At 36.9% G+C, this 20859-nt stretch overlaps 2 protein-coding genes across 2 annotated transcripts in view; both read left to right on the top strand.

Annotated features, from left to right (window-relative positions):
- Positions 1–6594: 6594 nt before the first annotated feature.
- On the top strand, positions 6595–17695 carry LOC117434554 (transcription factor PU.1-like). The gene is made up of 6 exons (XM_034057118.3): positions 6595–6949; positions 7545–7638; positions 9905–10095; positions 12881–12964; positions 15027–15180; positions 15267–17695. Exons 1-6 carry the CDS (start codon positions 6908–6910, stop codon positions 15578–15580), a joined length of 879 nt encoding a protein of 292 aa, XP_033913009.1. The 5' UTR covers positions 6595–6907; the 3' UTR covers positions 15581–17695.
- Positions 17696–20082: 2387 nt separating this feature from the next.
- The window catches only part of LOC117434953 (myosin-binding protein C, cardiac-type-like), a 41821-nt gene continuing 41044 nt past the window's right edge, over positions 20083–20859 (top strand). The window contains exon 1 of the mRNA XM_059002865.1: positions 20083–20216. Within this exon, the coding sequence (XP_058858848.1) occupies positions 20192–20216 (25 nt within the window). The 5' untranslated portion in view covers positions 20083–20191. The remainder of the gene's footprint in view (positions 20217–20859) is intronic.

Raw genomic sequence — 20859 nt, 5'->3', positions numbered from 1 at the left:
TATTGAGTAACACCATGCTAATCACGCTACTGCTTTAAAACAGCAAACGTCATTGCAGACAAAAAGCGTTTTAGTGTATAGCTTGATAAACATACTGTAAAAGGAGAGGTGTGAGGCAATACCTGTGCACTGTTTCTCTTATTCTTTTATCAGTTACAAGCTGTGAATGCACTCAGTAATCTGTATTTTGGGTCAGTAAGCCTCGCTTGGTTGCTAAAGGCTTCTAGGTACTTTTCAGCTAGGGGGTGAACAATGGGTGCAGTGATCTGGGAGTTTACTTTTCAAAGCAAACCTGGACTTGGATGAAATACACCTGCTGGACATGCTTCACAGAGCACAGACAGGAATGTGCTTGTGTCATGTGGTCCTCCAGGAAACTGCTTTTTAAATAAAATACAGCGCATGCTGTATGTTTTCTTGGACAGCATTTGTATCTGCTGTAACACTCTTTTTTTTTTTACTGCTAATGAGGGGAATTTGCATTTCTGTAAGGTCCAAGGGGCATCAGTATTCTTATTTCTTTGGGTGGAATTGGCAGGCGTATCTGTTTTGTGTTGTTCTAGCACTCCGCTAGCTCATCAGTGTTTTCCCCTTATACTAAGATACTTTTTTTATAGGTATCAGGTGACATACTGTAGCATGCCACAACATTATTAATATGGCTAAAAAAAACTACCATCGGTGGCACATAGGGCTAGGTCAAATCAAATTAATTTGGTGTCCACAGCACAAAACCAGTTTTGTCTATTGAGTCTATTACTATAACACTTTATATTGTGTCTCTGATTACTGTGTATTTACATGGTAGTTATTTAGCAAATACATGTGTACTTACACATAATTGCAATGTTATTATGCATAGTTGCAATCTAGTTAATGTGTAAAACTTTTTGCATGATATAACCCTAACCCTAACCCTTTTCTGAGGCAATTGTGTACTTACATGTATCGTGCAAAAAGATTTACACATGAAGGACATTGTAACTATGCATAATAACATTGTAATTATGTGTAAGTACACATGTATTTACTAAGAAACTACTATGAAAATACACAGTAATCAGAGACACCTAATATAAAGTGTTACCCACATAACAGCAACAGTTGCAGACAGATACTGGACCTCCTCTTCTATTTAAGTTTCCTTAGCTTGGGCTTCTGAGACATAACTGTTGCTATGGAAAACTATCTAGCAGTCTTCAAACCACAGTAAAAACATGTTAACATGTTTCACAGGAGGAAGGTATTTACTATAATATATAATAGATATTCGGTGCAGTATTGATTCAGGTCTTTATGTACAGTCTTGGAGATAGTGTGGACGTTGTACGAATGCTGATGGGATTAAACTTGTTTGAGTGCCGAGCATGCATGGGTACAGATGGAAATTATTTTTTCAGTGGGTGTGATTTTGTTGAAGCGGCTCCAGTCCTGAGGTGACTGCAGCAAAGCTGAAGGGAAATGAATTCAGTTGGAAAGGGTTAGCACCAGCATGATGGCAGTCCAGCTGCAGAGACACTTGCTGCTATTTTTACCAGGGCTGGTGATGACACTGACACACACACACACACACACACAAACACACAGAGACACACACACACACACACACACACACACATACAGAGACACACACACACACACACACACACACATAAACACAGAGACACACACACATGCACACGCTCACGCACATGCACACACACATACACACAAACACAGAGACACACACACACAGAAACACATACACAGAGACACACACACACACACTCACACAGTGCTGTACGATAACACAGCTTAGGCACAGAACACATTTTTGGGAAATAGGAGCATCTGGAGCACTTTGCATAGCGTTCTAATGACAGAAAGCATTCAAGTTCTTTCAATACTATTTCAATTGCTTCCCACTTGGATTTACATTTATGGTGCCGCTATCTAATATGACAAATACCAAATAACAAGATCTAAGATAACTGTGTCCAATTATTACTTTGAGTAGGTATATACAGTGTTGTTTGTAAACTTTGTAACAGCCATTAAAAGTATAGCAATATCATAATTAAAATGCTATCATAGGGTAAGAATCGTTGGTTTATGCTATGTAATTTCATTCTGCATTTATAGTTGCCAGTTGAGTCTGTCTGTGGAGAGGGGTCCTTTTGTGTAATTTTAGGAAGGCATGGAAAAATACAGACTTCTACTTACAGTATTCATCACACACCCTAAAGAAGAATGCTGATTGCAACAAATTTACCATGGTTTACCCTGGCTTGCCACATTTTCTTAACCGTGCCACTCTGTGCTGTATAATGCTTACTGTACCTGTACTTTACCATGCTTTCACTAGGCTGTATTGCTCTTTGTTATGCTTTTAACTGTGGAGAGCTTTTATAAGGGTATTTCAAGGTACTTTTGAAAATGGAAAAGCAAATGCTTTTAATGAAGAGGGATTCAGTTGAGTGCTGTTTGCTGTGGTTACAGCAGTAGTGAACACCTGTTTGTAAATAAGATCTTACTGGTAAGAATCAGTGTGATAAGCAGGAGGAACACTCACAGAGGTAGGTTTAAAAGTGGGAAGATTTAGTTCAGAGTGCAGCGCTAAGGTTTTTGAGGTAAAACCTTAACAGTGTGACTCTGAGATGTCAGAAGGATGGGGTTTCTTTTACTGTGGTTATGTACAGTATAGTGAGGCTGCTGAGTTACATGATTCATGTGGACTGTGAGAATCTTTGACTATTACGATTTAAAACTGATTTTTGTTTTTACATTGTTTCTCTTTTAATTTGTTTAAGAGTAGTGGTTAGGGCCAGTGTGGAGTAGTAGTTAGGGCTCTGGACTCTTGACCGGAGGTTCGTGGGTTCAATCTCCGGTGGGGGACACTGCTGCTGTACCCCTGAGCAAGGTGCTTTACCTAGATTGCTCCAGTAAAAAAAACAACTGTATAAATGGGTAATTGTATGTAAAAAATAATGTGTAAAAAATAATGTAATTGTATGTAAAAATAATGTGATATCTTGTAACAATTGTAAGTCGCCCTGGATAAGGGTGTCAGCTAAGAAATAAAATAATAATAATTATTATTATTGTATAACTTATCTGTCTATCTATCTATCTATCTATCTATCTATCTATTGACATGAAAATAATACTCCCACTGCACAGCAGTTTGATCCATTCCTGGTTTTACTATGTTTAATAAGACATTCCACTCCAGGTGTAACAGATGAAATAATATAATGACCTACTTCAGGGTCTGGATGGAGGTTTGATTGGTTCAAATACACAATTTAGAACTAAGACCGGGAGTGGAAGGACCAACTTTTGGCCACCCCTAATAAAAATTTAACAAAGATCTTTTTTTTGTCCACTGCTGCGGTGAATCTCTGTGGGGTGGCAGCAACCAGGTTGAGGAACTACAGATGGCTTTTTACCTGTAAAATAAGAGGGAACTGAAGTTATTTATAAACAATGCCTCCTGCACAACCCAGGCTCCATTGAATTCCTGTAAAAGGAAGAACTTGTGGTGCTGGCTTTGATTAAAAAAGGGAACAAACCTGGCTTGTGACTTCACTTTTAACAAACAGTGAATCAATAACGTAATGGTATCTATAACAGCAGCCTTGTCTGCAGTTTATAGCCAGCATTGATTTGCAGAACTGCTACTATTAAACAAATTAACGGCCCTGATACTATTGTTGCCTTTGGGAATACCTTTTTGGGTTTTTTTTTTTTTGGTGTGTGTCAGGATAAGGTGTCTTTTGTAAGTAGTGAAAAGATTATAAAGACATGGGGACAATTTGAAAAAATGCCATCAAACCTAAAAATGGTTTGAATTGTTTTTCAAATACTACTAAAAATAATAATTTCCATTTAAAGAAGTGTCTTCAAGATATGTTTTGTTACTCTATATTTACAACTAGATGGATTATTCACAGGGATTTGAATTCACAAAGGGAACTCTCCTTTGCAGACAAAAATAGTATATATCTACATACATTGATACATATCTGGGCAGCAGTGTGGAGTAGTGGTTAGGGCTCTGGACTCTTGACCGGAGGGTTGTGGGTTCAATCCCCAGTGGGGGACACTGCTGTTGTACCCTTGAGCAAGGTACTTTACCTAGATTGCTCCTGTATAAATGGGTAATTGTATGTGAAATAATGTATAATGTGATATCTTGTAACAATTGTAAGTCGCCCTGGATAAGGGCGTCTGCTAAGAAATTAATAATAATAATAATATCTTGCTCCAAAATGTCCTTCCTTTTTAAAACTTGAGAAACAATAATAATAATAAAAAATGTACTACATTAAAATAAGAATATAATTATGTATGAACGAATGTTTTAGCTATTTAAGTCATATGGAAAAAGCACCAGTGTATTAAACTTGTGTAATTACATTTGACTTACAAACATGTGTGGAGCCAGATAAGAAACTATTATCATTATTCTTGATTGTTTTCAAATGAAAAAAAAAAAAAAATAGAAAAGAAAATGTAAATAAAAAGCTATTTCTAAATGAGAAAAATATGGAAGGGATGTTTAGTTGCTTTCTAGAAATGTTCCCCCATGCACATGTACTGGGAGGACCAGTTACACTAAGATCCTTAAATGATAAGGAACACACCTCTTAACTACCCCGAGTAGCAGTCTGTACACTCTTTCTTTCTCTCTCTCTCTCTGTAATACATGTACTGTTTCCCTATATAACGCCCCCCCACCGACACACACACACATAATTAACAATAATAATTTCATTAAAAACAGAAGCCAGAGCGGACTTGGTGCATGCTCCCCTTTACACAATCAAATCCACACATAATTCACCATATGACAAAACGTATTCACTTTCAGGATTTTTTTTTTTCAGGACTGATTTTTAGGCTAAACTTTTTTTTTTTAGTTTAAACAGTGCTATGAAAATGAAAATAAACTAATAAACCCTCTCTGAAACAGCTGAAAAATATTTGTAACGAACGGACAACTCTTTAAGTCTTTTGCACAGGATCTGTTCTTGAGGGACATGTTTCAATGACAATCACAAGTCATGTGCCCATTTGACTGCATTAGTAGAAACTACACTTACAATTTTCTGGGCGTGTAGATTACGCACCTGGAATGTCACTGATAAAACATGCATGTGCATGGTTTTAAACATAGATAAATGTAGTTTTAAGTTCATAGTGACTAAAAATACAGCTACCATGTAGATGAATGCATGTATCATCTTCTCGGGTGCAATGTTTGTTGGTTTCACAACTTTAGGGATAACATTATAAAAATACATGTGTTTGTGGGGTAGTTTTGTTGAACTGTGTGGAAGGGGTATCAGGTCATAAAAAATAGCACCTAAAAGAGATTGTGCAATTATATATGTATGAATGAAACTACTTTTTTTTTTTAAAAACCCTTTGGATCTTACTTTGCTGATTGCCACAAACAAAATCAGCTAATGGACTGGATTTTCTTCAGTACAGTTAATCGACTGGACTCTTGACCGGAGGGTTGTGGGTTCAATCCCAGGCGGGGGACACTGCTGCTGAACCCTTGAGCAAGGTACTCTACCTAGATTGCTCCAGTAAAATCCCAACTGTATAAATGGGTAATTGTATGTAAAAATAATGTGATATCTTGTAACAAGTCGCCCTGGATAAGGGCATCAGCTAAGAAATAAATAAATGTACACAGTCCTAGTTTTTGAAAACTAAAAATGTTTACCAATATATATATATATATATATATATATATATATATATATATATATATATATATATATATTGTCTGCTTTTAAATGTTACATGTCTAAAGCAATTCAAAATGTTATGGGACCTGTCAAGCAAGCCAACAAATGAACTTCAGAGAATCATGATAAAAGCATAGAAAAGTATAGTGATGATATAGTATAGTTCATCGTGGTACAAAACAGATAACCAGAAAAGCACACTTAACCTATGGGAAATGGGCTGTACTGTACATAGAAAGAAAAAGTTGTTTTGTTTTTTAAATTATTTTTTATACTAAATTTATAGCGAAGAAAAATTATATTACTGTGCGTGTACATAACAAGTTTCTTTTGATATATCTGTACACTTTATTAATTCAGCCTTTTTTAACAAAGTTCAAGAATCTTCATAGAAAACTTTTAGAAAACACAAAAATACTGTTTCAGCAGAGAAGGGTTATTAGTTTCTCATTTTTAAAGCACTCAAAACATTCCTTAAATCAGTCCTTTGGGTTTTGTGAAAAGGGCCCATTATATTTAATGTACAGTAGAGAGCATCATGCAAAAGGATTAATCACAACTTTTAAAGTTTGTATACATTGCTCAGTCATGCACACAGAACTGGACCAAAATTTGTTTGAAGTTTTTAGACAATTAAACAATAAATTAAAATGATAATAATAGCATGCACTTCTAGCTGTGTCCAATATAGTGTACACTATACTGTTCAGAGGTACAATACGAGACACTTTAGCTAAAAATGCCTGATTCATTCAAAGACACAGCCTGATTTGATTGGCCGGGTTGTGATGTCACATTTCTTGTGACATAGTGGATATAGTGCTTCACTATCTCCATCTGACACACATTCAGAATCAGGAACTTTCAAAAAAACAAAACACCACAGAACTTCATAGGCCACCTTAGGGCTGACAAAACTCTAGCAGGTTTCTATTTATGGTTTTAATTTAACATCAGCTGCCTTATACACAGTGCGTTTCTATATCCCTGTGCAGATAGACAAGTCGCTCAAGCCTCACTTTTTATTTGGAAAGATACTGCGTTTATTTAAAACCAAGTTTGCTGAGAAAAAAAAAGTCTGCATTGAGTTGCATGACATGACTCCCTGAGCTTCACAGAGGCACTTGAAGAGCCCTTACAGAATATCCAAACTGAGAACGTACTTCATGCAGCAAGCCTATAGGATGGAGGGGTATATCTTACCACATGTAAGTATAACTCTTTACTTTTCTGCTTCTTTTCAGTAGACACTGAGTGTGCTTCTCTGCATCAGCACTGCAGGGCTCCAAAAAATATGACCAGTAATGTGGGTGGAATTCGCACACTTATCATACAAATATGTTTTTATTATCTATAGTTCTTTAATAGAGGGACGTTTGTCTTTCAAGTAAGTACTTCTTTGGAAGTGTTCATCTGTAGTTTAAAATTATGCTCATACAATTGTTTTTTTAATGTTATTTTAAAAAATTCTAAGCATATGTAGATTACAAACATACACATGTTATTATGCATGTATGTATTCGGTTACTACAGTAGTTCCAAATATAACATTTTAGTTTGTTTTACGTATTTCCTATCCTGTGACAGTCAGGATATTAATAGCAATTTACTTCTGTACAACAGGCGGTTTCTGAAGTAGCTGCTTCGTCGTATGAATACGTTTACTCAAGATAACAGTAGGCCAATGAGTATAAGTTTAAAATCCATCACCACTGTGCAAAATCAGACTTGAGACAGTATTTAATTTGATTACATTTGATGCGTTCAGACAAGAGTTAATATGTATTTTTTTGTATTTGGCAGCCTGCAGAAGAAATGATTTCGTATGATCCTGAAATTTACAGACAACCCCATGAATATTATCCCTATCTGAGCAGCGACGGAGAAAGCCATGGAGGTAAGTTGTAATATATATATATATATATATATATATATATATATATATATATATATATATATATATATATATATATATATAATTGTAATATATAATTAATTAATATAATATTTAAGTGTAGTCTACTGAAGCTATTCGTCTTGGTGGCATATGTAAATGAAAAGTTGTTCTTAATTAGATTTTAAAGGCAGGCTTATAGAAATGAAAAAAGAAAGAAATAACTTAAACGCATCAGTTTTTAAGATATATTCAATCTAAGAATGAATAGCAGCGGGGCTATAGCTTAATCATAATAATAATAATAATAATAATAATAATAATAATAATAATAATAATAATAATAATGTATCCATTTCATTAAAACGTGTAAATAACTCGTTTGCTAAAACATTTCGTTTAGTATAATTACAGCAGAAACTGAGGGACAGTCATAGAGAATTATTTTTCATCCCGTTTTTAAAGTTAAAAAAAGAGAGAAACAAAAATATGTTAATAAATAAATAGGAGGCTTAAAAGCTCACGCCAGCGCCTTAGTTGTAACTTTCTAGTTCTGTACAATTAGTAATTTGTCAAATAAAACAGAATTGTGCAAATAGTGTTTTTAACCTACAGTATTGACACACGGGTTCAAATTAATTAACCACGTTCACCAGTTTAAATGGAGACCATAGTATTTTACGTTTCAACAACTGCCCGTGTTTATTTATTTATTTATGTAGCCCTATTTATTTATGTGCACATCTAAATTAATTTAATACTTAGATGAAAAGTTTTGAAAGAGAAAGTACTAATTAGAATAACGGTTTATACTCACATATATTCCTGATAGTCTTTAAGATGAATACAACGTCACCAACTAAAACTATCCAAAACCTGAAAACAGTGTACATAGACACCGATAACGAATCTTTAACGCATAAAAAAACACATAACGGCACAAATGCTCTTCAGTTGCATTCATCCATTTTAATGTGTCCGTTCAAGAGGCCTATGCGTGCAGATTTAACTCCACGACGGTGCAGAGGAAGCGAAGGTTTACTGCTGCAACCGAATTATTTTGTTGAAGTAACTGAAAGTGATTTTTTTTTTTTTACAAACTGACACGATGCCACAAAGGTTGAAAAGGGAAGGAATAGAAAAGTAAAGACAGGGACATGGACATATTGCAGATTTACAAAACAAAAAGACTCATCACGCATTCGTCAGAAAAAAAAGAAGAGATATAGAACTCTTTTTTTTTTTTTTAATAGTAAACCGTTGCATGCTGCTAAATGAAAGCCGAGGGATACTGTAATAATGCAGGGTCTCTCAGGGCTTTCTTATGGTGTTAATCAATGGCCTGGATGAAGAAACGCGGTGTTGCAGCAATACTTGATATAAAAAACTGTAACTGTTAACTGTATTTATCACTCGTTTTGTGACATATGCGTGGTTTAGTGACCCTTACAAAAAAATAAAATCCTAACCTACAGTATTGACACACGGGTTCAAATTAAATGTAGACCATATAAGTGCGGAGCAGTGTGGAGTAGTGGTTAGGGTTCTGGACTCTTGACCTGGAGGGCTGTGGGTTCACTCCCAGGGGACACTACTGCTGTACCCTTGAGAAAGGTACTTTACCTAGATTGCTCCAGTAAAAACCCAACTGTATAAATGGGTAATTCTATGTAAAAATAACGTGATATCTTGTAACAATTGTAAGTTGCCCTAGATAAGGGTGTCTGTTAAGATATAAATAATAATAATGTTGGTCATTTGGTGTATGACTATTATAGTGAATCAATAGAGCATATTTTTTAAAGGATTTAAATACTTCTATTTGTGGAAAGCCAAAACCATTTCCATTTTGGTTTGGGGTTTGTGCTGTTTTTTGTTTTAACCAATAAACAGAAACAATACCCCTGAAACAAGAAAGAAAGAAAGAAAAAAAGAAAGAAAGAAAGAAGCAATGTTTAACTATAAGCACCCAAAGAGTGTACTGCTTATTTTGTGTTAACTCATGCAGTTTACTGCAGTTTATTTATGTCCCTTGAGGGTGGAAACACACTCTACAGTGTGCCTTACATTATATGTGCTATTGTATTGTGTTTTGGAAAGAACCTCTGCATAGAATTTTTTTTTTTTTTAAATAAACCATATCTATTATATTCGATATCATTGATCATTATCAATGAGATAAAGTAAAGAAAGTGTTTCTGGTTTCTGTTGTCTCTGCACATACGGACCTGTCTGTGTTGGTAAAGCCTTGGTTCTCTCCCTCTCCCAGATCACTGTTGGGATTACCACCCGCACCACATCCACAGCAGTGACTTTGAAGCTTTCCATGAGAATAACTTCACTGAGTTACAGAGCGTCCAGCCTCTGCACCTGCAGCAGCTTCACCGTTACACTGAAATCGACCCCCTGCACGCCATTGACCCCGCTCTGGGGGCCACACACGTCGGAATATCCCCCCAGGTAAAACACGTTAGCTATAACACGCGCCACTAGGGGCGCTACCTGCAGGAACCCCTGTCGTACAGGGACATTCCACGTCTCCAGATTTATGGACCGTGAATGAGGTTTAACAGGTTCAGGGCCTTTTAACATATGGATGCTTTCTAGAAGCTACACCATTTGAAGCTCAAACCAATATTACAGAACCCTGTGTGAAGCCAATGCTAAAAAAAATGCTAAAAAAAACCAGTCAGATGAAGTAGTTTTCACACAGGAAAAGGAACGGTTTCCATCTGCCCCCGTGCTCCTATTTCAATCCTATGTGACTCAATCGTGTTGTGAAAGATGTCCATGTTGCAATTCCATCAGATCCTGAAGAAGCAACCGTTCAGTGGCACAGGAGAGGGGGGGGGGGGGGGAGGGGGGGTGGAGACAGATAGTGAACCTGCTTTTAAAGTCAACGCAAGTTCAAAGGAAAAAAAAAACAACAAGAACAAGCAATAAGTTGGAACAGTTGTTTAGAGTTGTTCCTTGCAATATTACAGGAACATTTCAAAGTACAGGTACATTAAGTGCACAGTAGATACACTTTTATCACTTAATACACTCCATTATTTAATGTACTTAAAACAAAATGACAGGATCTGGAAAAATACATTTTCTAAATACATCGCGTTCTCTGGGTTCCTTCCTCCCAATGGCAGAATCTTGTTCTAAATGCATGTAGTAAATATTATTCAATGTACATGTAGTTAATGTACTTGTGGGTCCCAAAATTGTATCCCTTTCGTAAAAAAGTGAATCAAAACTTTGCACTTCAGAAAGAGGATGCAAACAGAAAAGATGGGGGGGGGGGGGTTGTTTCATTCCTTCTGGAGTGTCCCGCTTTGTAACCCAGTCCAGCAGGAAGCGATTAGTCAGGACAGGGTCCAAATAGAATTGCATTACGTGGACAGTGTAACTATGAAAGGTCCTCTCATACTGAAATCTCCCACAATGCCACCCTTGACCCTGCTGGATGGATTGTACTAATGTTACCCGTTTCATACCAGTGGACAAGTGGATCCCAAATGGATCCGTCCCTAAAGACATTGAGAGTCAGCACAGACCCGAGACCAAGCTGCTCCCAACCCTCTTCTTGTTTACAGTCTCTTTAGCGGCTCACCACTATCAAACTGTTCCACTGTGGTCTGAATTTCGTAATTCATTTAAAAATACACCCAAGTAAGAAGATACATACAGTATGTGTCTAAATATCCGGCTGTTAACTCAATGCAAGGGGGGTTTAAAACCTTATTTAAAGAAAACAAATGGAAACATTTGCTTCCATCCCATGTTGGGTGCACACAACGCATTCTTTAGTTTACTTTTCAATCCTATTCTCTCATTTTCTTTACTATACAGAATTTGCACTTTTAAAAACATTACACAAATAAAATAAAAAAAACTATTACACATAGCAAACCAACATCTATTAAAATCCTAGAATAAGCAGACTATTTGCAATACAAGCTGTATGCAGTTGAGGCTTCCAGCTACCATACAGTATATTGTCCAAAGAATGTTTGCATTTATTTTTTATCCAACACAAAGAAAAATGTACAGCACAGTATATTAGATGGCAGTTTGTAGAAGGTCCTTGTAAGATTTCTGCTGTGCAGTGTCTTTGGTATGTGAACTGTGATGTAGAAGAAAAAAAAAAAAACTTGACTATACTGAGCAGTGCTTTAAAATGTGTAAAAAACTTTAAAGTGCATCAGATTTTGTATGGTGTTTTGGTGGACGACATCTATAGTAAAGCTATAAATCCAATAGTATTCATAATGGAAAATAATAGTTTGTTTCCTGCTGTGTGTAATTTCTTATTGTGGTTATTATAGGATTCACAATGCAAAATAGAAATATACCATCGGAATCAGAATTTGTAAGTACGATGTGCCAGATAATGTACTCGGTGCCTAAACGTTTGAACCTGTTTTTGTTGAATCGCTGATTTGTGCCTGCGGTTACAAATAAAATAACCCCTTTTTGTGCATCATAATCTCTTTTTGGTGTTGATGATGAAGCAACGTTTCCAGCAGAATGGAATTGTCTCAGTCTTGTTGTCTGTGCACTGGGGACACAGCATGCTCTGAGGTGTTGTTGTATTACCCAACCCTGGCTCTTCCTGGCTGTGTGTGACGGCCCTGAAGGCAGCAGTGGATTCTGCTAACTCATTCACCGCTGGCTTGTGGATTTGTACTACTTTACTACCCAGTGTAGCTGTCTTGGGTTTTAGTTCCAGAAGATCTCAAGAGAGGAGGCTGGTCAGCTATCAGCCCAAACCCTCACTCTCACCCCTATTTCACCTACCCCCTACCCACTCCAGAGGCCCTATTCATGAGAACAATTTGAAGAAATGTCTTTTGTTTAAAAATTTTGTAGTGTTTATAAACATTCTCAGGTTAAACTGAGAATAACCCTCTAACCCTCTCTAATACAGACTAGCACACCTCCTGGTTTCAAGTGTGCTATTTTTTAATTGTATAATTTACCAGATCAAGACTCAAACTTAATTATCTGATAATAATGTTTGTATAGTTATAATTAGTAAGGATTCTTTTTAACAAAATGTTATTAGCTGTTATGCTGTATAAGTTTTATTTTACCATGCTATAGAAGTGTTATGGAATTAAATGAATATACTGTACCTACCCAAAAACCAAGAACAAAAAGCACTTTGGTAATAGGTGTTTTATTGGTGTAGTACCTTATCCTTCAAACGTTTGCCCAGAATTTCTAGTAATTCGACTTTGTGTGTCTTCAGTTTGTTGCTGGCACCTGGAAACCTGAATGGAAGTTGGTTTCACCAAATATGCAGACTATGCCTGAAAATAAAACACACGGCAAGGTAATTTATGATTTATTTATTCATTCATGATTTATTTCAGTGTCTGTCTGCCTGTCTATTTATAAACATACTCTCTGATTTGAAAAAGTGCTTTGAAAAAAAAACCAAACTAATAACACCCCCTTTTCAAACAACAGAAAAAAGTTTCACGAACTGCAAACTTGATTTGATTAACCTGAACGGACTTTACAGACTTTAAAGTGCTGAGAAGAACATAGTCCATACATAGCCACGTTTCCTAAGTGGTAATAATATCAGCGTGGATTTGAGAATTTTGCATCAAAGAGATTTGAGGGATTTGAGGTTGTCAATACTTCTCATAATCCCCTGGTGGGTGAGTTAGAGGGTATGAATGCATGCCTTATACATGTGAGCAAGGAACATGGCCTGAATACGGGTAATTCAATTCAAATGAATTACTTCAGAACTCGCTGGAAATGCATAAGATATTCCGGTGCTATTCCTGTGGTATTCAGTCAGAATTCATTATGACTTCGCTGCCATTATTTGAAAGTGTTACCGTATTTATGAATCTTTTATTCAGCAAGTTCCCAGCCTCTGTCCGTGGGATTATTGTTCGGCCAGTGTTGTCTGATCCGGGTTGCAAAACCGGAGTTCAGGAGATGGAAACCCCCCTGCGTTCTGCTTGCTTCCCCTTTCATGCAATCACTTCTCTCCAATTCCTTTTAAGGAGATAATTCTGAGGTTCTTATAAATGACCCCAACTTTTAAAGAAAAGTTGGATTTAAAATAAGGAGAGGGTCAGAGAGAGAGAGATAGATAGATAGCTAGATAGATAGCTAGATAGATAGCTAGATAGATAGATAGATAGATAGATAGATAGATAGATAGATAGATAGATAGATCTTATGCTATATCTGCATATCTTATGATAAGTTGCAATTGATTAATATTTGCATATGGATGATAATGCTATGCAGTTCCCATTCACAACTGAACAAATGCCATCTGAGAAAGGCTCTAAGCATGACCAGAGCGGACAACGCATTATTTTAAATTGTTTATTACTTGCTAATAACTAGCTCACTAACCTATTAAGAATATGATATATATTAAGGATCTCTTTATAAAGTATATAAACATGGTTATAGATGCATTGCTGACTGTTTAAAGTGGGAAGTGTTGCCTAAAGTTGTTGCAGGCGTTTTTAAAGACAACACTACTTTAATAGTTTAAAAACAGCTTACTATATGTTAACTAACCATTAGCATAAAAAAAGCTCAGCATTTGTCAACAGTTAATAAGCAAACAAACAAAAAAAAGTGCTTATTAAAATGTAGCGTGACCAAACTTCCCACCAGTCCAACGCCTGGTCATGCTACCTTTCAAAACCCGTCTGTGTCTTGCTGCCTCCCCCCCACAAACAAAACCTCTGCTTTCCTGTCTTAACTTCCTCTTTCAAGATGTCTGTGTGGTCTCAAAGGGTCATTTTCCCACTGAAACGTCCCTTCAAGGTTAATTCACATTGCTGAATAGTGAAGAAAAAAAAAAAAAACATGTTGCACAATCGTTATTTTGTATATAGTTTAGCAAAGGGTGTTATAAATCACGGGTATGCAACCCTGGTCCTGGAGTGCCACGATCCTGCAGATTTTGTAGATATCTCTTAATCATCAATTGCTTAATACCTGGAAGACATGGTAATTCTGACCAATTAAGCCAATCATTGAATCAATTGGGGCTTGGGTAAAACAAAACCAGAAGTGTCTGTGGCACTCCAGGACCAGGGTTGCCTATCCCTGTTATAAATAACGAATAACGCCTCTCCAAATGTGTTATATGTAATGTTAAAAACCATAGCATTGGTACAATTATTTTACAACACGACATGAATCTTTACAATTGTAATGTGTCATTAAGGTTATTGTACGCTTTTATTCCTTGTTAATAATTGCCTTTAATAAACCATCTATCGGTATCCTCTTTTTTAATTTACTGACACAGCATTTCAACTGAGCCTGACAGTTTTAGTGACTGTAAAACTCATTTTTGGTGTCGTTCGGTTGAATGTATTTCTCTTTCCTTTATCGGCGTGTTTTAGGTGCAGTATTTGCAGCGAGTCTTTCCTTTCCAGTCTCCAGCCCAGCGCAGTTCGGATGATGATGACTTGGAGAGACGGAGCCCTCCCTTCGAGGTGTCTGACGGAGAGACAGACCCTGCGGGCAGTATTCCTTATGCAGCCACTGGAGAATCAGGTGTGTGCAGGTCCACAGCAGTTCAATAACCACGGTCAGACAGAAAGACAGAAGGCTGTAAGTGATGAGTCTGTCTCTCCTTGCAGGAAGTAAGAAGAAGATCCGCTTGTTCCAGTTCCTGCTGGACCTGCTCCGCAACGGGGACCTGAAGGACAGCATCTGGTGGGTGGACAAAGAGAAGGGGACCTTCCAGTTCTCCTCCAAACACAAGGAAGTCCTGGCCCACCGCTGGGGGTTGCAGAAGGGCAACCGCAAGAAAATGACCTACCAGAAGATGGCCCGGGCACTCAGAAACTACGGCAAGACCGGCGAGGTGAAGAAAGTGAAGAAAAAGCTGACGTACCAGTTCAGTGGCGAGGTGCTGGGGAGAAGCAACGACAGAAAGATGTACTCACACTGATACAACTTCAGAGCTGAGGGAAAACCCACAGCAAAGCCTTAAAGACTGTAGCCAAAAAAGTCTTGGTGCTTCCTTTCGCTTTCGTAGAGTACATTGAAATATCAAACTTACAGGCACATAAAAACAGAACAAAACAGGTAGTCGATTTGCTAACAGTTTATATTAAGTGTCTCTAATTACTGTGCATTTACATAGTTGTTACTTAATAAATACATGTGTACTTACACATAATTACAATGCTATTATGCATAGTTACAATGTACTTAATGTGTAAATGTTTTTGCATGATATATGTAAGTACACAATTGTATAAGAAAAGGGTTAGGGTTAGGATTAGGGCTATATCATGCAAAAAGATTTACACATTAAGTACATTCTAACTATGCATTGTAATTGTGTGTAAGTACACATGTATTTACTATGTAACTACTGTGTAAATACACAGTAATTAGTGAAACTTAATCACTAGATGAGTTCAATGCACTGAAGGAGTTTAGCTTATACATACTGGTGACTGGCTGAGAGGAGCCTTTCTAATTAAAACAAGAATTGCATTGGTTCTGATAATACTATTAGTTAATTTAGATGTATAGCTTTCCACTGGCAAAACTGTTTGCATTGTACGTAGCATGTATGTGGCCGTAATCTCAGCTCTAAACCCGCTGCCTCGCGTCCAAAGGAAGCATGTACTGTACAGTTGCTTTCATAGCAATGGCCAATCATGTCGTTTCCATTGCTGTTGGATCTAGAAGTCTATGTTCATCTGAGGTCGACGTGGCCTTAAACTTATATATGCACTGCCACGAATGCAATGTTAAAGGACTCCTAGACAGAACGAGTGAAAATGCATTTTTTTAAACATTCTGTTGCAAGCTCTTACCTGCCAAGACCTTGAATTCAAGGGGAATGCTGCATTTCTTTTATACTTTGATAACTGGACATGCCATACTTTTGCACTGATAAATATCAATATGGCGATTATCCCACCTATTCCAATGACGTAAGCATTAAAACCGGGGTAAAACTCCCAAACAGAACTGCAAAAGCAGGAGTGATAAAATCCCTTCATATTCCCACTGTTGTTGTGTTACTTCAATTGTGTCTTATTTCAACTAGGAATGTAGCTTGATCCACAAACCACAGGACAATTAATACAAATATGAAAGAGAACTAGTAAATATATTCTTTGCCAGGTGAATGTAGCAATATTATCGACTGTATCATAATTCCAGCCAAATAAATGTATTTAGATCCTGTAGCTAAATGGTGCAAACAGTGCACTGCAATAAAAAATATGATGAAATATGTTTTTTCATATATACTATTACAGTAAAGATCAACGATCGAAAGGCAACACAGAGTACCGGGAGCTGCTTTAATAATATGGGGAACTGCATGTTATGAAAAGCAGGAACTGATACAGAAAAACACAGCACATGTAGAAAGGAGCATTGTTCCTAATGTCTGCAGCCACACCTCACTTGATGCAGCACTTTCTGTGCTCTCCAAATTGAGCTGGCTGTATCAAGCAATCACAGAGCCTACAACATTACATGATATTCTTCTGTATTGTTTGCATTTTGTTAGGTATTTAGGAAAGAATTCTTATATCATTCTGTTATAGGCAATGTGTGATATGCGTGTTCCAAAACTGTTATCCAAGGGTTTCAACGTGATATTTGAAAGTCACTAAGTCAGTTTTGATCAATTGAATGAAGTCTGGCATGCTTCATTAAAACAGGCTTAACATGAGGTATACACAGGGTATAGCTGTTTTTCATACAAAAATGTAATTTAAGTTTGCATTAATAATCATGATGTTTTTTTTCCTTTTTTTGGAAATGTAATTTGAATGTTTAACCATTTATTTGTTGCTGTCATGGATGAGCAAATAGATCCAAGTCAGAAATATTTAACGTGATACGTGATACCACTTAGTATTCACAGTCACTTGCTTTAGCAATTTCCAGTAGACTCAACATTAGACATTAGTGATGAAGGACAATCATATTATACGGTACATTTCACAATTGGCATCCATGTGCTGAATGAATAAAAATTGGTGGACATATAATATGTGTTAATATAAAATAAATTATTTTTAAATAACTCAAACACCTGGTTTTGAAATATCCTTTTTTGTAAGTTTTTTTTTTAACACTTTGGTAAAGTACTAACACAAACACTAACTTAAGTGATCTCTCTATTTTCATGGGAAAACACTATCCCAAAGCTCACCATAATATATCCAAACACTTCTACAGCATATTAGAATGGGGCCCTAACCCTAAATCTAACCCTAACCCTATCCCTAACCCTGTTCTTAAGCACTAATACACTGATACTTGATTACTGCCTACATGCTAGTATCACACATTTTTGGTTGTTGGCATGCATTATTCAGTGGTTTTTTTTTAAAATACTTTTTATACTGTACCTCATTCTTCAATAAATAAAGCTGACTTACAAACCCTAAACTAGAGTGTTTCAATAGAATAGAACAGGGCTTCTCAATTGGAATGAAAACCAGAAGACACAGGGGGTCCCCAGGACAGAGTTTGAGAACCCCTGGAATAGAACATCACACTTCAAAATGAGATAACCTATTAAACATGCCAGAACAGTCTATGCAGTAACTGCAAATAGGCCACATCCCACTAGAGGTCAGTAGTGACACATGCTTTATATTGTGTGTTGACCTAAAATAATAGCCTCCTTTGAATGCTTGAACAGTGGGATAATGTTGCACATTAATTTGTCTAACGTGGAGGGCAGCTATCCTGGCCCCCTGCCCATGGCTTCCCTATGGTCAGCCTCTTCACTTATCTGTGAGATCCTTTATGGGCAGGGGTACTTCGAAAGCTGAGGCCAAATGCCAAAGAATGTAGTGTATAATGTAGTAGTGTTGTCTAGTCCAAGCTTTAATGAATAACCTATCACATGAGTTTCCTGACTGAAATAGTGTAAACTAGTCTTCAGATATCTGAAAACGAACTTATAAGGCTATCTGGTATATAGTAATTAAGCAGTTCTGTGCTGTGCAGGGAAACACATCTAAATAGAAAAAGCTACAAATCTAAAAGTACTCTCAGGAACTGTGGATCGGCCCTGTTTGCTAAGTTTTCACACATGAGATATTTAAAAGAAATCCACAATTAGTATTGGTGTGCTGCATGAATAAATAAATGTAAAAAGTTGTAAAAGTCAGTAACAATAGCAATACGTTCATGAAGGACCGATTTCCTAAATTCTCAAAGTGATTTACTCCAATTTGTCTTTGTCAATTTGTCAATTTTTTCCAAAAGGAGAAACACAGCCAATAAAGAACTAGGACTTTTAATTCAGGGGCTTCATGAAGTACAAAGTTGTTTCTTATTCGTTTTAGACATTTAATTTGTATTTTTACATTCAGAGAAATTGTGCTAATGAGGATTTGCAGAAATAGGTTTGAGAATCTAGCCCTTCGCTTTTATGCACATTTCTATTTGTCAGTTACCGGCAGTACAGTAACTTGCTAGAATGATTAAGCAGCCTGATCACATTTTTTTCCAACCCTTCTCTGTATCCCTCTTCAGCAGAATCATTTTTCACACAGCAGACAACTCCAGGAATGACAAACACGTACCGAACACAGAAGTCGTCCCGACCTCAGTGTCTGTAAACATAGACCAGAGTGCAGGTGCGGACTCCACAAGACAACCAGGGTTGGTATGGGCCCCCCCGGCAGCCTATAAACCTGCATACTGCAACACACCACATAACAAAGCTTAGCAAAACCCTCCAGACAGCCAATCTGGGAGAGAGCTAGGCGAGATATCTGTGAAGAGGGCAGGCCGGTTTCACCCACAGATGCATTCTGGGAAAGGTCAATTGGCTGTAAATCTCCCAATTGACATTTTATTCAATATAATCATGATACCGTTGAAGGCATTAGCTGAGGCGTTTGTCTACTTGACTAACTGAACCCTATTCACGAAACTTTCACTCCTGTGTTATTTTAAGTCTGTTTCTATATTCGTGACATGGTTCTAGAATGTCACTGGCTTTATTAACCACCAGCCTAGAACAGTTGCAGGCATTCCAAACAAGCATCATGTTCATCACACCAGAATGAGGGGTTTCTTCCAACTGTTTTTATCAGGACAATGTAGCATTTTGTTTTTACACCCATTCGTCGCGACCCTTGGCTCTCTCAATTAGTTTGCAGTTTCTAGAAAGGCGAGGTACGTGCTTGCTGCTGTTTAATGTTGTCTCAGTTGCACCAACTGTTAAGATTTCCTGTGGGAGCACTTCCCCAAGTTATCTCTACAGCATTACACAGTACAAAGGCACAGAAGGAACGAACTGGAGAATGTGTGAGTGACTTCACTGTAGTCGTTGTCTAAATTTAGGATGAGGATTCTGTCATGTGGATCATGGAGTTGGGTGGGGATTGATGAAATAATCAGTTTTTATTGGTGGAGGGGGATGTTTGGTGTCCCATTGTTGGGGAGGGGGGTCTGCTGTTTCAGCCTCACTCTGGATAAGCGCTCAGCAGATCTTTAAAGGCACTGTTTGTAGTGTGTCAAGTTTGTCTGTTGGGACTCCTATCCAAGGACACTCTCTTCCGAGATGCCAGAACCTGCCAAGAAAGCTGGTAAGGGAATATACCAGAATTATTATTCGCAACCATGAAAATCTAAATGACGCATCTATGAAAAGAAGTTCCTTCATCATGGTTTTAATGTATACAGAATGGCTACAAAAGAAAGTGTTTGTTACAGAATCTATAATGGAAAACAGGTCAAGGAAACCTTAGGTACTTTATAATGTCATGAGGCCTGGAGGAATTCTAATTTCACTATTAGAATGAATTTATTTATTTATGAATATATTTATTTATTTATTCATTCATTTATTTTTTGCATTTTTTTTTCTAAATCTCAATAACACAGTATAATTGTTCTTTATGTATCCTTCTTTATACATTGTGTGGCAGAGTATATTTCATTCAAAAAGGTTTTGAAGTTCATTTAGATATTGCCATATTGATCCAGATTGGTTTAATTAATTTAAGAGACCAGAGAGGTCAAATGTTCTACTTTAATTAACCAGGCTAAACATTCCTCTCCAGGTGCTTGAGCTCATAAAAAACTGTTAAGCTGTGATGTCATTGTTGTTTGGTTAACTAATTTACACTTCCGTAGAAGAAATGCTTCACGTTCCTGATTGATAAAAGCAACACCTAACAGTATAATATGTTAAAACAGTGTTATACAATATTAGATTCAAGTGCTTAC

Source organism: Acipenser ruthenus, chromosome 28, assembly GCF_902713425.1.
Source record: "Acipenser ruthenus chromosome 28, fAciRut3.2 maternal haplotype, whole genome shotgun sequence".
NCBI lineage: Eukaryota > Metazoa > Chordata > Actinopteri > Acipenseriformes > Acipenseridae > Acipenser > Acipenser ruthenus.
Note: the sequence above shows the minus strand (reverse complement) of the source record. Positions and strands in the feature narration are given on the sequence as shown.

Coding starts and splice junctions, on each gene's coding strand:
- LOC117434554 (XM_034057118.3), top strand. CDS start 6,908: ATGCAGCAAGCCTATAGGATGGAGGGGTATATCTTACCACAT. Junction 6,950..7,544: donor AGGGGTATATCTTACCACAT/GTAAGTATAACT, acceptor TGTATTTGGCAG/CCTGCAGAAGAAATGATTTC. Junction 7,639..9,904: donor CGACGGAGAAAGCCATGGAG/GTAAGTTGTAAT, acceptor TCCCTCTCCCAG/ATCACTGTTGGGATTACCAC.